Source organism: Dreissena polymorpha, chromosome 7 (assembly GCF_020536995.1).
Source record: "Dreissena polymorpha isolate Duluth1 chromosome 7, UMN_Dpol_1.0, whole genome shotgun sequence".
In the NCBI taxonomy this organism is placed as follows: Eukaryota; Metazoa; Mollusca; class Bivalvia; order Myida; family Dreissenidae; genus Dreissena; species Dreissena polymorpha.
Window position 1 is genome coordinate 101,127,817 of NC_068361.1, and position 17,668 is coordinate 101,145,484.

Consider the following 17,668-nt stretch of genomic DNA (forward strand, 5'->3'; position numbering starts at 1 on the left):
ACTCCCTCGTTGCCTGCCGACCTTTTTTCTAGGTGATTGCTAAGATACAAGGTGTGTTTAAAATATTAGCGATAAGCTAGCACGCAACGAAGAAGTGAGCAAAATAACCAGAACAATTTGTTTGTATTTATTACAATTCCAAAATCTTTATTCTGGAACGATCCAATTATCAGTATTTGCCTAAACCACCATGTAAACCAAATAATGTGTTACTGTAATGGCCACTATACATAATTGACTGATTCTGTCTAAAAACTGAAATATGCAAATATTAGACTAAGCAAGATGTAAATTGATTTGTTTTGCACGGTTGAGTATATACAAACCAGGACTGCAGACGATTCCTCGCTAAAACTGTACAATGACGTCAATGTGGTATTCAATGATCATCGCCAACTGATCGTATTCAAATTGTAAAACAGACGCTTTTAAAATGATTGCAATCAATACCAAGGTTGTGAATGTCCTAAATATAAAGTATTTAATTTGGTAATGATTCATACAAGATGATATTTGAAAGAATTGCGCACACACCAAACGCTAAATATCTTCTATATTCATATAATCTAGCATCGTGATGAACACGAGTATGAGGATGTAGAGGATGTCACAGAAACATGCCTTCAGTCTAACGTCCACCCAGTACATGGCGCCACTAGCAGCACGGACGATGATTACCTAATACCAATGACTGCAAAGCCTTCAAGAGACATATCACTACCACTGAAAACAAAGGACTAGCCGTAACGTTAAACGAGTGTCACTTGCAACATATACCCAGTGCCAACATAGCTTTCAATGGGTATGCATGCCCCGCTTAAAAAATGACAAGGGATTGTCCTTTCGCACAAACATCAATGACATCAGCTGTTTCTATCCACATGTATGCAACCTTGTAAAGTAGGAAGGAATAGTGTATATTGTTAAAGATAAACATTACAAAATATTACTTTTTTACATGGATATATAAAAATTATGTATCACAATTACAATATTAAATTAAAATTTAGTTTTAAAAAACGTGTAAAGATAATTTGTATTCTCTACAACAAGTATATATCTATTTATGTTTGCGACAAATTATTGTGTGTTTCCTTAATGTTCTTACAGGATATTCTAACAGTAAATTATTTCTTTGAAGCTTCCTCTCGTGATATAAGTTTTGTTTATAGTATGTTTATTCTTGACGTACAATAACGCTGCACAGTGTGCATGTGTATTGATGTATTTCTTACGTTTATAGCAATGAAATGTGGCAAAATGCCCAAAACGACGAGCTCAGCTTACAGCCGTCACATTTTGAAAGAATGCGGTTTTAGCGCACTAGTTGGTTGAGTAATGTAAAAAAATAAAGTTTAAACCCGTCTTTTATTTTGTGTATTTGCATTACTGAAATATAAAGCTAACATACTTTTGGCTAAATATTCGTAGCCCGAAATGTTCTAGATGTTGGACAAAACACACAATAATATGGCGGTACAAATGAATTTGAACCATGTTAATTCCTTTTGAAATCACATACCGCATCAAGTATATTTAATCTAATGAAACAACCATTGTTACATAACATGGATAATCGTTGTTTTTTATTTCCATTGAACATATTTTGCCTAGAAATATGGAGTTCAAGATATCCGTTATTATTTTAAGCAATTTTCTCAAGAACTATTTTGCTATTTTCATACGCTTCAATTACCTGTTTTACCGTTTCTGGAATTATTTTAGCATGTAAGTATGTTTTTATGTCATATTGATTGATCGAAGTTAGTATAGCGAAATAAAATATACTATGCTTATATGAGTTATGGGTATTCTTATATGTATCGGATCGGTATAATAACATAAGTGTTATTATTAACGTGTCATATTTAAGATTGTAGAATTTGTTGTATATTGCGCAAATTAAAAATGTGAATGTGATTGTTGCAATTCGTCAAATACTTGTATGATCAATGGTATACCAACGAGAATACATGCGCGTAAACATACTTGGCTGAATCAATAATCAAATTCAGTCGTGTTTTAATATTATACAATATTACTACTTACGACTGATGGAGTAGTTTGATTTTCCATAATATTAAAATAGATAGATTGCTTTGAGAATAGTCTAATACCGCTTATCTGTTTGACATGCATGATATTGTTACATTCGATGAATGCATTACGCTATTTTATTTTTTAATGAAATTATCTCTATCGAGCACATGTACTTGGATATTATATATTAATTTAATGAATGTATATCTAGCGTAAGTATGAAGATGTTTTCATGATGTAAATATATGTACATATTTAATGGCTTAATTTTAAGATGAATCAACTATTGAATGTATGTATTTTCTTTGTGTTTTGCTTTTGTTCTTCCACAAAAATAACATAATGTGAACTTGTAATTTGATTTGTTTAGATAAAATAACTGTATAAATTTCACACGTATATTGTGGGCTCTGAGATAAATGAAATGTTTATTGTGTACATATATTTTTACTTTATGATTGCCTTCAACTGAATACTTGTATATTTATCATATATATAGACTATTGGTTTTATTTTTCCTGAGATGATATAACTGTAAATGGTGAAAATGTATATTGATTTTATTATTTACGGTTTTAAAAGTATCGGGTGTTGTTCACATACATTTTGATGTTGGGGAGATATATCAATTGTATTGTATGCGCATGTGTTTGGACCGTATATTTGCATGCTATAAATGAACATAAGATGTATTAAGCAAATATATTTAGATACTATATTAGTTTATATGATTTAGTTGTATACATTCCTTAGTTAAATGAATTAAATAGTGCACATGTGTATTTCAATGTCGTTTTTTCCCTGATGTACATGAATTCCGTAGTGTACACATGGACTGATATACGATTTTCTTGCAAAAGTCTTTACTTACAAGTGCGTGTTAACTGTATTGCTTATATGTTGCAGATGAATTTTCATTAATTATCCATCGTGTTTACTTAAATATTTGCTCGAAAATCTAAATTCCTTATACTGAGTTAAATGACTTTATTTAAAGAAGTACTGCTAAATATGCATTTGGGTGATCGACTATCTTATTTTTCAAAACCCCACGATTCAATTTCAAGCCTGGCAAATATAAAAATAAAATAACATACTTAAAATTATTATATAATATTCATCCTCAATCTTCATAAAACTCTACTTAATAAAAGTAAACAATATAAAGAAGTGAAACTCCAGCTGCTGGAGCAGTATTGAATTTTCATTAAAAACAATTAGTTGGTCCTTTATTTAAGGCAAGTGACCGATTGCCCAAACAGTACAAAACAGCACAATACAGCACAATACAAACCAACATAAACACAAAATATGAATAAAGCTGGGGTCACCGCCTTGGAACGGTCAATGCAAAGCATTGGGGGTTTAAACCTGGTTATAGAGCGCTCAACCTCACACTTGGCCCAGCAATATTCATAATACATTTAAGTGTAAATAAAATTTAACGTCATAGCATTGTAACTCAAATTAAACAGTAATAAAAGGGAATTAAAACGCATTCAATTTAATTACTATTTAATTACTCAATTGCATTGAAGATACAAGAGTAACAGAATTACAACTTTTTGACCAACGATCAAATAAAACTATTAACAATTGTTAACTACATTCCTTCTTTATAGAAAAGATTTGAGAATGTAGAATCATAGAGTTAATATCTCAGATAATCATCGCGCAAATACAGGAAGAAGCAGCAATAATGGGTGTAAAAATTCCATATTACATAGCTTGGTTGTTTATGTGACTGCTAAACAAATTAAAAATAATTAAATCAAACAAGAAACGCCTATCAGAGAGAAAATATAAATAAAATGGAACGTTATAAACCCAATGACCTATGCATGTAGATTACAACTGGGAAAGTCGGTCGTATGACGTCACAAAAATCCATAATGACATAATGACGTGAACAAATTCCAAGGGCAGTCCTAAATAAAATTATTAATGGGGCTGTGCTACTAATAAAACAAGTTTACGTGATTTAATATTAAGAAGCAAATGAATACAAATGGTAATTCCATTAAAGCGACATTATTGGAATCAAACAGTATATAGGTGTTTTGACAACGGAAGACAAATTATTAATGGGGCTGTGCTACTAATAAAACAAGTTTACGTGATTTCATATTAAGAAGCAAATGAATACAAATGGTAATTCCATTAAAGCGACATTATTGGAATCAAACAGTATATAGGTGTTTTGACAACGGACAAGCACTGTCAAATTCAAATTGGAACATTTGCGATAATAATGGTGAAGGTGTTTCGTTTAAACACATGAGTAGGTATATTGAAGCAGTGTATCATTTATGAGAGCACATACAGCTTGTGTCGCTATTTCGTACACCCAGAGTGAGAAAACACCGGTGTCAAATATCTTTATACTTGACTCATAGATTTGGTACCTGTTACCGGTTCAGCTCTTGTATCAGTAAGAGTTATTTACACAAGTGTGTAACCTTAATTTGTGCGCAGCCAAATTAAGAGCTAAAATTAATAATTACTTGTTTTGACTCTCCAGTAAAAAGCAAGTTATGATATTGTTCGTTTGGTGCTAGCAAGTCAAAAAATAAATGAAAAAACAAACGTGTGTTATTTGCACACGCTTCGACTGCAACCAATAATAATAATGTTGTCCTTTAATTGCATCAAAGATTTCATAACGTGAAACAGATCTAGTTTAACGTCGAAGTGTTTATATATATATAAAACATACACAATCTAAATAGCTGCATTTCGAATATTTTTTTAATAAATCAATCGTTTTATGATTAAAGCGGGACAGCACGATTTTTATATGTGTTGAATTGTAAAATATTGATAACAATATGTTAAAATAAAACAAAACATGCAAGAAAATTATACATTGAAGTCGAATTTGATAACATGCAGCAAAGACAAATGAGCGCCCCGAGCCAATATGACGAAGATATTTCGTACATATTGTCCTACAAAAACCTAAGCATTCGTCTTTTTATTAGGATCAGAGTTAGTGTTCATGTGTCGTATGAATAGATATCGTTGCAGAAAGTTAAAATGATCCGTAAAACTAAATCTAGATTCACATCGTACGTGCATGATATATATGCTGGCAAATTCGACTGTACAGACATTTTCGATTTCAGAACTAAATATCTGGCATATTTCGCATTTTTCGACACATGTTCTTCATAATTTTATTTTATTTCATATTGAAGTATATGTATAAAATGAGTTTTTTTTACACATTTTATATAAATTAATGAATATTTGACAAAAAATTGTGCAGTTCCGCTTTAAAACCCGCATATAATCTAAAATAACCTTCTATGCATGCACTTGCATTAGCAGTGTTGGTACAATCAGAACTGTCCATGCATAATATAAGAAGAAGAAAAAAGACTGTGAGACTGCAGTCTATGATTCTATCGATCGTATTTCGAATTTGCATATTTCATCATTATAACAATATGCATACATTGGTGACACACTCATAGGTACGCCTTGAAATTCATGGATGTTAATCACGGAAACCCGTAATATGTATACGTCCAATGATCTTTAGCCAGGTTAATTACTGTCTTCCTATCCGAAATAGACGTCAGTTGCAAAAAATTGTATAATAAAAGGCTAGCGTAAATAAAATTTAGGGAACAACAGTTTTCTCAAATCTACTTGTAATGGACAAATTAACAACAAATGGCATTCATTCTAAATTACACCTTCTACATATTCCTTCGCTTCTTGGAATATTTCTATATCTACCTTCTTCTATGAATAATGAGTGTGCAGCACATCGAAGTCTAGTAAAGTAAATTATTTCCCTAACATTTTAAACAAGATCTAATTAGTTTTCAAAATCAAATTTGATATAAATAAACAATAAGTATTAAGTTTGGGAAAGTTATCAATACCACTAATCTATGTTTGTAAACTGATTAATATCCTTTATACGTTGACAGATACAATTAACTTCACTAGTGGTTATATCAGATTTATTATTCAAAAAAGACAATCCTAATTCTTGGAGCAATATCTTGAGTTGTATTCCCGAATTGGTAATAAATGCGAATTAATGTAATCGAAATGAATCAACACTTTATTAAGTAAGGACGCTGGATTCTGCTTTATTTGAGACAACATTTAATGATAAACATTTTTTAACACAATCTATACGAACTAGATCGCCATACACTGCCGCAGAAGAAGTTTGTGATCGAATAGACATGTTCAATATTCTAGTTATTGTTTGACATAAGTATGTGCATATTTTCAACTCTTACAATTGAGTGTGTATCTTTTAAGTTAACGCATATGGTACTGATTCCATAACTCTATATCGTCGTCGTTTGTTTGCTATTTTGGAGCAACCACTGTAGAAATTTAAATGTAGCATGTGAGTTTTTGTAAAATTAACAAGGATATACATCTACAAGTTTCTATCCGGATATTTTACTTCAATAAAAGCTTGGTAAAGTTATAAAACAAAATATCATGTGCTTATAAATATAGTTCACAATTGTTGGTATGGCACATTTTGTCCAAAGGTCACGTTCCTTTGGCATTTTGGATGGGTTATTTTACAATCTTTGTATCTGTATCGATACATTAAACGTACGATATATTGTTTAAAAATGTGTACATTACACACATCTAATATATTGGGGTATTTCACAGTCACTGGTCGAATTTGTTGAAACTTGTCTTTTCCGTGGTAGATAGGAACTTTATCATCGTGTTAATGCATATTGGATTAACGGGTTATATATTCGTGGTATATACTTAAACTTGTTAAATATCTATTAATTTCAACAATTTACAGACCGTCAGTTTAATGTGAATGCCTTACAATCGAGATGCTAAGAGTTCAATGCCTGCTTATATAATTTTATCATAGCACCGAATTGATAGCGAGCAAAGCTCGCATTACGGTAACACGTGTATTTGACTGTAGATCTACAGGTTTATGTTTTGAAAAGTTTGGTATCTGCGCGCGCAACCGAACCGGATATCCGCAATATCCGAAACCGGAACTGGAAATGTTCAAAGTAAATAATCAGCGTCTCCTGATTGATCATAATGATAAAATAGATAAAAATGATCAAATTTACGGCTTTTAAATATTCTAAAATTCTTCTCTGTATTTATTGTGACTATATTTCGAATAACGCATCGGCATTCTTCGTGTGAAAAAGTTGTCTTCATTCCGGGAGTTCCCCGTTCGATGACGTCATCGCCAGATTTCGCACTGGAATATTCTTGTTTTTAACAAAACAGGTATTTATTTCGATTTTTAAATCATCATTTCACGTTGTTTTTCCATTTGATCAAAAATAAATTATATGCCAATTTATTTACTTATCTCAAGAAAAATAGTAAATGAACTGGTGGGCGGAGTCTATTGAGGCTATGTTACAGTATGCATGTCATGCTGTGACAATAAACTATGACGAAATTAATCTGTTTAAATACCATCAATACAAATGCGTGCATTTTGTGCAGCTTGTGGTTTTAAGAGATATGACAGAATACCATGTAAGTATAATTGTGTATTTAACTTTGTCCGACGCGTTAAAGAAAGGATTACACGGCAAGGATTGCCATGAGCAACACATCATTAGCATCAAATGAGTTTAAACGTCACGCTTACCTTAATGCCATCGATAATCCATTGTTTATAACAAATAAGTTGACAACTTTCATCCAAAGTTTATAACAAACACCTTGCCCTTGGAACGATATGCACTTCCACTTCTATTCTTCCATGTTTTTATCGAAACTTAGTTTAAACCACACTATTTTATGGTATTCCTATCGAAGTTTACATTTATGCATGATAAACACACAATCCGAAATACGTTTTGCATTCGTTCAATGCTTTAGTTTAAACAAATAGTTTTTGTCAAAAAACACCACGTCCGACATGTCATACATTCCAGATAATCTAACTAAAACTATTGTGTTTCGTAACAGAAATGACGTCACACGATTTACTACATTTACTTTTTACGATTTAATACATTTCGTGATATAAAATCAAAGCGCTGAAGGTATTTAAAAATGAATTAAATACTATCTTATGCAAACGTATGATCATTGATAATGTTTCGATTAAAATACAATAAAGTGTGTAAATACAGAAAAGGGCTTTGTGTTATTCTATTGTGTTTTGGATAAAAGTAGGGATGTCCGACAAACTGCAGTTGTTTGCTCTTTTTACCTTTTTAATATTGTAGTCACGGGAAATGAAGTTCTACTTTTTAAGGTAGCTAATCGAGCAGCCACGAAAAAAAAAAATAATTCTGCGAGCATTATGGTTACCATCAACTAATGCACAGAAAGAATCGGCTTTCAATTTGATTTGTTCTCCCCACTCATTCCATCCTGCGAATCCCTTATTCTCCTAAGCAAGGTAATCATGCTGTTATACAGCATTGCAGTTTACCTTTATATTTTTCAAAAGGTCAGATAGCTTAATTGGTAGAGCAACCCAGGCCGGTATCATTAGATGGCTCATGTGTGGTTTCGGGTTCGAATCTCGATCTGACCTTCGTAGGTAAACTTTAATAATTTAATTCAATATATTGTCTTCATTAAAGTTTTTTGTAACTTTCTTCTATTTAACATAAATCGAGCTCGCTTTGAGGCTTTGCCTTATTTCATATTATCTGCCTGATATAATGTTGTTTGATATATATATATGATATTTCACGAGTTGTCATATGTAACCATATTTTATTAAACGTGTTCAGGAATTTTGTTTGTAAGCAAGCCTATGCCTACAAAATACGGTATGATATGACAACGAGTGTCAGATCTTTTTTATCACATGTAAATATAATAAAGATTTACGCAAACATGATGATACATCCCGAATGTTGTTTACATTTCTTGACGTCATTTCACATTGCAACGTCATGTCAGCAAAATAACAAAATGCGATTGGTAAATCGAACGAAAATCAGCAGATGAAAACGCTTAATAAGTATATTACACATGTGTTACAAAAAAATATATGTAATGGTTATATTACATGGGAAACAGGGTATGGCATGTGATAAAAAAATTATATCATGGTCAAAAGGAAGTTCTTACATGTAGGCAGTCGTGTGTGGAGGAATCAACTACAAAGTAATATTTTTAGTAAATGCGAATCAGATTCAACAAAACAAACAATTTGATACCAAGATGTAATATATTTTAAACACAAACTGTAACACAAACAGCAAAAACCATTTTTACAAATATTAAGCATGCGTGCACATGACGTCATTATTAACACGTCAAACGACAAAAGTCAGTCTTTCCCACTAAAACTGCAGCTTTTTAGTGATTTGTTTCATTTTTTCTTTAAAATCGGGGACGTAGATGAACAGAAAACCAGTTAACTGCCTGATCTTTTTGCAATATATTAGGCTTGGCACGCCTCGCCGTTATATTATTCTAAGCCTTGCCTGATATATTACACAAAGATCAGGCTGTAACCTGTTATTCTCTATGAATGATTGCCTTTGCATATAGTATAATTTAGTAAACAAACTATTAAAGGTGCACTGTCATTAGTTTGCAAAAGTAGCAAAACATAAATCTAATATGTAGAGCCAGTTTAAACAGTATCATACACCGATTTTGTCCATGTCCCTAAAACAACTGATGAAGCTGTTTGACAGTTTAATGCCTTTGGAAAGACTGGAATATCAAACTATTACAAAGGAGTAATGTAAGTTATGATTTATAAAATATAAAATGCATTATGTTTATTTTTAGCAAACAGGCATGCGATACATTTAATTGTTTCAAATTTCTTGTGGTCGGAATTGAACTGATGAATTATGATTATTTAAACAGTTTAGTAGTTCTACTAAATAATATATGGTTACATTATTTATAATATGATAATATTTATGAAGATGTTGATGTCAGAAATGTACACATAATCATGCGTTAAAGCAATTAGTTGACTAATAGTGAAAAGAAATATTCGGTTACCTGTTCATCATATGACTTGTTCAATTGATAAGTGTGTGTTTTGTATGTATTAATCTGAATCAATAGTATAGCGTGTTAATAATAGTAATCCTTTCCAAATTGTGATTTTATATAATCAATATAAAGTCTATTTGTTCAGAGATAAAAGTATGTAAAGTAGTATCACATAGCAACAGGCACCACTATAAATCACAAATATAAGCTGGGTGGTGGATATTAAACAAAAACATTTCCGGAAAGTTGTTTCTTTATTTCTAATATATATGTTATATATAATCAGTTCATTTTAGTTTTATGTTTGTGATTTGGCTGGATCTATAAAGACAAAATTGTTCTTTAAAATTTGCAATCATCATGAACTCGTCGATTAAACGTGTATTGTTTGCGTTTTTGAATGTAATAACATGTTGTTTGTGTTGAAATATATACAAAGAAGCCCACCACGATTCTTTTCTACCCAATTACAATATATCCTCTAAGAATGGTAATATGTAAAAGGCAGCATCACCGTGGATTTTTTAAACACACACAAATAAAAATCTGCCTACAGTTACAGCACAAATAACTTCTCGCCTTTTGTCCATATGGACCTTTCCACATTTACTTGTTCGCAAGAGCATGTGCGTACTCTATAGATATATAGCTACAGGCACATAGGCGATTACAAGTATCCATGTCGATGCCATAGAAACGGAACCTGCAACACTTTGAAGGTATTTAAAAACAAAATGCTTAATGTATATAAAGAATGCTAATACTAAAATGAAAACTAATATAGACAGAGTAAGCTGATTTGTCTACAACGAAATAAACACGAGAACATATTCAAAGAGATAGCTATATAAAGATATAACAGACAACATATTGTGAAACCTTCGATTAATAAAAGATTTTTATTTAAATGGTATATACTATTGGTACACGTTATAAGTTATATTTTACTTATACAGACAATTTATAGCTCTTGTGTTATAAATACATTATAATAGTACCTGTATTTCCGGCCAAACATGCAGTTTGAGTCGGGTTCGCAGAAAATCCTGTGTCGCACACACATTTGGCGGAAGTGCAGGTGTTGGCATTAGTTGTCTTGGAACAGTTGCTTGATACAGTGCACTTTCCTCCGAGGGCACCGTCAACTGATGTTTAACATACATTTATGTATCGTTCGTGTGCATAAATCGTAAATATTACTTCATATCATTTGTTTTATTTTACCAGATAAATACTAAATACTTATATTTTGAATACGTGTACTATCTACAATCATCATAATTATTCAAAAGCTATTTGAAAACGTATAATATCATACTGACAAACTTTTTGAGCGCATCTTGATATAATTTGTAAAATATCAGGTAAAATATTTGTTCGAATTTCCACATGTTTTTACCTAAGAAAGGTTGAGTTTTCTCTGTTCGCAAACAAGTATAAGCGTTAAAAACCCGTCAACATGACACTATTGCAAACAATATTGCATGCCTCAATCCCAATAAAACAGATCTTTATTCTTTATTATGTGTCCCTAATATTTGAGAGGCGTATAATTTCAATCTTGGAGATTTGCATTTTAATGTATCAGTGTCCTCTAGTCTCAACTAAGACTCATTTATGTCTGGTGTGGAACATTCCTACGAAGCGAAGGATTATGAACATATATTCGTTTTTAAAAAATATATGACAATTTGCAAACATGCTTTATAACGCCTTTTCTTTTCAAACATGATGCTGGTGAATACAAAATATACAAACCTATACAGGCTGTTCCTGCTGTATTTGCTGAATACCCGGTTTTACACGCGCACTTGCTGGTCGAGCAAACGTCCGCATTGGTAGTTCCGTTGCAGTCAGAGGGACCTGAACAGGCTCCATTAAGAGCACCGTTGGCTTAAAAAAAAATCAATAACTAAGGTGATCCCCATGAAATTTATCCTTGTCAGTAATTAAAGCATTTCATTTTTTATTATAGCAATGTTGCTTTTTATTGTTACAGAGTTATAATTGTGTATGCGTTGTCAATCACAAAAGTATGATGAAAAGAGCCATGAAGCTATTATCAAAATGAGAAATATATTCGACAAGCATTTTGATTTTTGAATACGGATTTGTATTGTAAACATAATATTGTATTTTGAAACTCGTATTTTTATTACAAAAAGTTTATGCAACATACACTGATGTTCGCTTTGTTCAATAAAAAAATATTATGAGTGATAATACATTTGGCAAAAGATCATGTGTAAGTTATTTTGACTTTTTATTTTATGCTTTCCGGTGGTTAATAGAGAAATATCAGTGAATTAAAACTGATAATTTCACTGTTTCAAACAGTGTAAATTATCAGTGAAAATTATCGATAATTTTCACTGTTTACTGTGACATGACGTCATTTTTTGACGAAATGACGTCATTATCCCAGCAAAATTCTTTAGTTAAACTCTTTAACAATGTATATAAAGTGTGATAAAGTGCTTAAAATAAAAAAAAATGTTGAATTCGGTGGAATATCGGTTTTAATTCACTCTTGATCATAGAAAAAGTATATTTTCAATCGTGGCTGCGCCACTCGTGAAAATACTATTTTCTATGATCACCCGTGAATTTAAAATCGATAATCCACAGAATCCAACAAATATCCTCTATATCTTTTTGAAAAAAATTATTATCCCCTGTGTGTTTATCCATTGTAATTATGTTTTCTCTCGACGACTCGTAGTTCCTTAAAAGCGTACATATACGATCTTACTTTATTTCCAACAGATAAAGCGTTGATGAATTAAGAAACTTAAATACCTTTTTAAAGGCCCTATAAAGGTGACAAATCCAATTATTATGCATTTTAACTTGCCTAATTTTTACCAGAATTCAGTTACTCTTGCATAAAAAATGCTAATAACACAGCTGAGGTGCAACGTTGTCAAGAAGTATTGAAGATATACCCGTTTCATAATTGGAAGAAATGTTTACAAATTTGCAACTAACGTGATGTGTAGCCCCAAAGCGGTGACGTATGCTAAAAAAAGCCAAAAGAACATTCACTTTTAATTCTATTTAAAACAACTTTTTACCAGCAAAAAGTAACTAATAAGATCACTACAAACGTTTTGACCATTATTAGAAGAGACATACTTTGTGAGTGATACCGGAAAACATTGACAATCAACGATATATTTTTGGTGACCTGGGTCACTTTCACTTTCTCTTTCCCGAGTAAACAGCGATGTAACAATAAACTAATTGTTTGTAGACACGATTGACTTGGAGAACACTGTATTTTGAGCTCAAAACAAATTGTATTGCTCATATTTTTATGGTAATGTCCAATAGCATATACATATTGTTTTTTGATAACCTTTATACATAAAATACGGAAAAAATATTTAAAAATCGGTAAATAATTACGGATCTTCACCTTTATAGAGCCTTTAAAGAACTAGCACCGGGAAATAAACAAGATAATAGTTGTAAACATTAACAAATAACGTCACTTTGTACCTTCGAAAATGTATGCATGTACAACAGAAATGTACACTTTGCGGAAACCCCACACAAGTGCAGATTTGTTCACACAACAGATACAATAGTTGGATCCACAACAAATACGAGTAAAGGAGTAAAGGTTGCGGTATCGGTGAAAATGTATCGTTATGCATTAAATTAAATAAAAATCACGACATTTATGGATGCAATTATAGATATATAAAGTATTTCATGTAGCATTCATCGTTAATTATTAGGGGTTTTGTTAGAATTCGACGCATGTCGTCTATTAAATAATAATATGTACATGTGACATATCAATTAATTTCGATGAGGTAATTGTTTTAAAAAATCTATATTACAAGTTAACCTAATACTATATTGTTAATAACGATTGATGACTGTTACCACCTTAAAAGAGTGTTAATAAGATCTTTTTTTCAAAAAAGATAAAACGTGGGGTAAAAAGACAAACTGTTTAAAAGAAGTGTAGAAAAACATTAACTAAATAAGAGTTTTGTGCGATTTTAATATTGTTCACTCAAAACCTTTGCAATTATTATATTGTATACTTCAAACCCGATCAAACAGATATCTATCTGTACGACACAAAATGTTAAAGCGCGTACAATTTCAAGCTTATATATATCTACGTACTTATGTTTTATGCTTGATGTGCAACATTCTAACAAGCGCAGCGGTATGAACACATCTTCATATTTTAAATAAAATCAATAGATTAACAACAAGTCTTAACAGCACTGTTGGACACATGCTGAATGTAAATACAAAATATACAAACCAATACAGACTGTCCCGTCGGTGTTTGCTGAATACCCAGTTTTACACGCGCACTTGCTGGTCGAGCAAACGTCCGCATTGGTAGTTCCGGTGCAGTCAGAGTGAGCTGAACAGGCTCCATTAAGAGCACCGTTGGCTTAAAATAATAAAAGGACTAGTATGATCCCCATTGCATGTTTCCAAAACAGGAAGTATAGCAATGCGTGTGTTATCATAACAGTGTGGCTCTTCATTTTAACAGTCTAGTCGTAGCCGTGTTAGTTATTACGCTGAAAAACCATGACGTTACGATATCATATAGAAATGTACTCTTGTTCGCATGAGCATGTGCGTACTCTATAGATATATAGCTACAGGCATATTACAAGTATCCATGTCGATGCCATGGAAACGGAACCTGCAACAATGGATACATAGCTTAACACACTTTGAAGGTATTTAAAAACAAAATGCTTAATGTATATAAAGAATGCTAATACTAAAATAAAAACGAATATAGACAGAGTAAGCTGATTTGTCTACAACGAAATAAACACGAGAACATATTCAAAGAGATAGCTATATAAAGATATAACAGACAACATATTGTGAAACCTTCGATTAATAAAAGATTTTTATTTAAATGGTATATACTATTAGTACACGTTATATATTATATTTTACTTATACAGACAATTTATAGCTCTTGTGTTATAAATAAATTATAATATTACCTGTATTTCCGGCCAAACATTCAGTTTGAGTTGGGTTCGCGGAGAATCCTGTGTCGCACACACATTTGGCGGAAGTGCAGGTGTTGGCATTAGTTGTCTTGGAACAGTCGCTTGATACGGTGCACTTTCCTCCGAGGGCACCGTCAGCTGATGTTTAACATACATTAATGTATCGTTCGTGTGCATAAATCGTAAATATTACTTCAATTCATTTGTTTTATTTTACCAGATAAAGACTAAATAATTATATTTTGTATACGTGAACTACCTACACTCATCATAATTATTCAAAAGCCATTTAATAACGTATAATATCATACTTACAAACTTTTTGAGCGCATCTTGATATAATTTGTAAAATATCAGGTAAAATATTTGCAAAAATTTCCACACGTTTTTACCTAAGAAAGGCTGAGTTTTCTCTGTTCGCAAACAAGTATAAGCGTTGAAAACATGTCAACATGACACTATTGCAAACAATATTTCATGCCTCAATTCCAATAAAACAGATCTTTATTCTTTATAATGTGTCCCTAATATTTGAGAGAAGTATAATTTCAATCTTGGAGATTTGCATTCAAATGTACCAGTGTCCTCTAGTCTCTAATAAGTCTCGTTTATGTCTGGTGGGGAACATTCCTACGAAGCGAAGGATTATGAACATATATTCGATTTTTAAAATAATATTTGACGATTTGAAAATATGTTTTATAACGCCTTTTCTTTTCAAACATGATGCTGGTTAATACAAAATATACAAACCTATACAGGCTGTTCCTGCTGTATTTGCTGAATACCCGGTTTTACACGCGCACTTGCTGGTCGAGCAAACGTCCGCATTGGTAGTTCCGGTGCAGTCAGAGGGAGCTGAACAGGTTCCATTAAGAGCACCGTTGGCTTAAAAAAAATCAATAACTAATGTGATCCCCATGGAATTTATCCTTGCCAGTAATTAAAGCATTTCATTTGTTATTATAGCAATGTTGCTTTTTATTGCTACAGAGTTATAATTGTGTATGCGTTGTCAATCACACAAGTATGATGAAAAGAGCCATGAAGCTATTATCAAAATGAAAAATATATTCGACAAGCATTTTGATTTTTGAATACTGATTTGTATTGTCAACATAATATTGTATTTTGAAACTCGTATTTTTATTACAAAAAGTTCAATGCAACATACACTGATGTTCGCTTTGTTCAATAAAGAAATATTTTGAGTGATAATACATTTGGCAAAAGTTCATGTGTAAGTTATTATGACTTTTTATTTTATGCTTTCCGGTGGTTTATAGAGAAATATCAGTGAATTAAAATTGATAATTTCACTGTTTCAAACAGTGAAAATTATCAGTGAAAATTATCGATAATGTTCCCTGTTTACTGTAAAATGACGTCATTTTATGACGAAATGACGTCATTATCCCAGCGAAATTCTTTAGTTAAACTCTTTAACAATGTATATAAAGTGTGAAACAGTGCATAACATAAAAAGAAAATTTGTTGAATTCGGTTGAATATCGGTTTTAATTCACTCGTGATCATAGAAAAAATATATTTTCTATGATCACTCGTGAAATAAAATCGATAATCCACCGAATCCAACAAATATCCTCTATATCTTTAAAAAAAAATGTATCCCCTGTGTGTTTATCCATTGAAATTAAGTTTTCTCTCGACGACTCGTAGTTCCTTAAAAGCGCACATATACAATCTTACTTTATTTCAAACAGGTAAAGCGTTGATGAATTAAAAAACTTAAATACCTTTTTAAAGGCCCTATAAAGGTGACAAATCCAATTATTATGCATTTTAACTTGCCTAATTTTTATCAGATTTCAGTTACTCTTGCATAAAAAATGCTAATAACACAGCTGAGGTGCAACGTTGTCGAGAAGTATTGAAGATATACCCGTTTCATAATTGGAAGAAATGTTTACAACTTTGCAACTAACGTGATGTGCAGCCCCAAAGCGGTGACGTACGCTAATAATAGCCAAAATAACATTCACTTTTAATTCTATTTAAAACAACTTTTTACCAGCAAAAAGTAACTAATTAGATCATTACAAACGTTTTGACCATTATTAGAAGAGACATACTTTTTGAGTGATACCGGAAACATTGAAAATCAACGATATATTTGTGGTGACCTGAGTCACTTTCACTTTCACTATTCCAAGTAAACAGCGATGTAAATATACTGATTGTTTATAAACACGATTGACTTGGAGGGCACTGTATTTTGAGCTCAAAACAAGTTGTATTGCTCATATTTTTATGGTAATGTACATATTGTTTTTTGATAACCTTTATATATAAAATACGGAAAAAATATTTAAAAATCGGTAAATAATTACGGATCTTCACCTTTATAGAGCCTTTAAAGAACTAGCATCGGAAAATAAACAAGATAATAGTTGTATACATTAACAAATAACGTTATTTTGTACCTTCGAAAACGTATGCATGTACAACAGAAATGTACACTTTGCGGAAACCCCACACAAGTGCAGATTTGTTTATACGACAGATACAATAGTTAATTCCACAACAAATACGAGTAAAGGAGTAAAGATTGCGGTATCGGTGAAAATGTATAGTGATGCATTAAATTAAATAAAAATCACGACATTTATGGATGCAATTATCGATAAATAAAGTGT

The 17,668-nt window shown here is 31.6% G+C and overlaps 1 protein-coding gene across 1 annotated transcript in view; it reads left to right on the top strand.

The window, feature by feature from the left end:
* LOC127839975 (slit homolog 3 protein-like) overlaps window positions 1-2,806 on the top strand; it is a 56,841-nt gene extending 54,035 nt beyond the window's left edge. The window contains exon 11 of the mRNA XM_052368365.1: window positions 571-2,806. Within this exon, the coding sequence (XP_052224325.1) occupies window positions 571-741 (171 nt within the window). The 3' untranslated portion in view covers window positions 742-2,806. The remainder of the gene's footprint in view (window positions 1-570) is intronic.
* The last annotated feature ends 14,862 nt before the right edge of the window (window positions 2,807-17,668 follow it).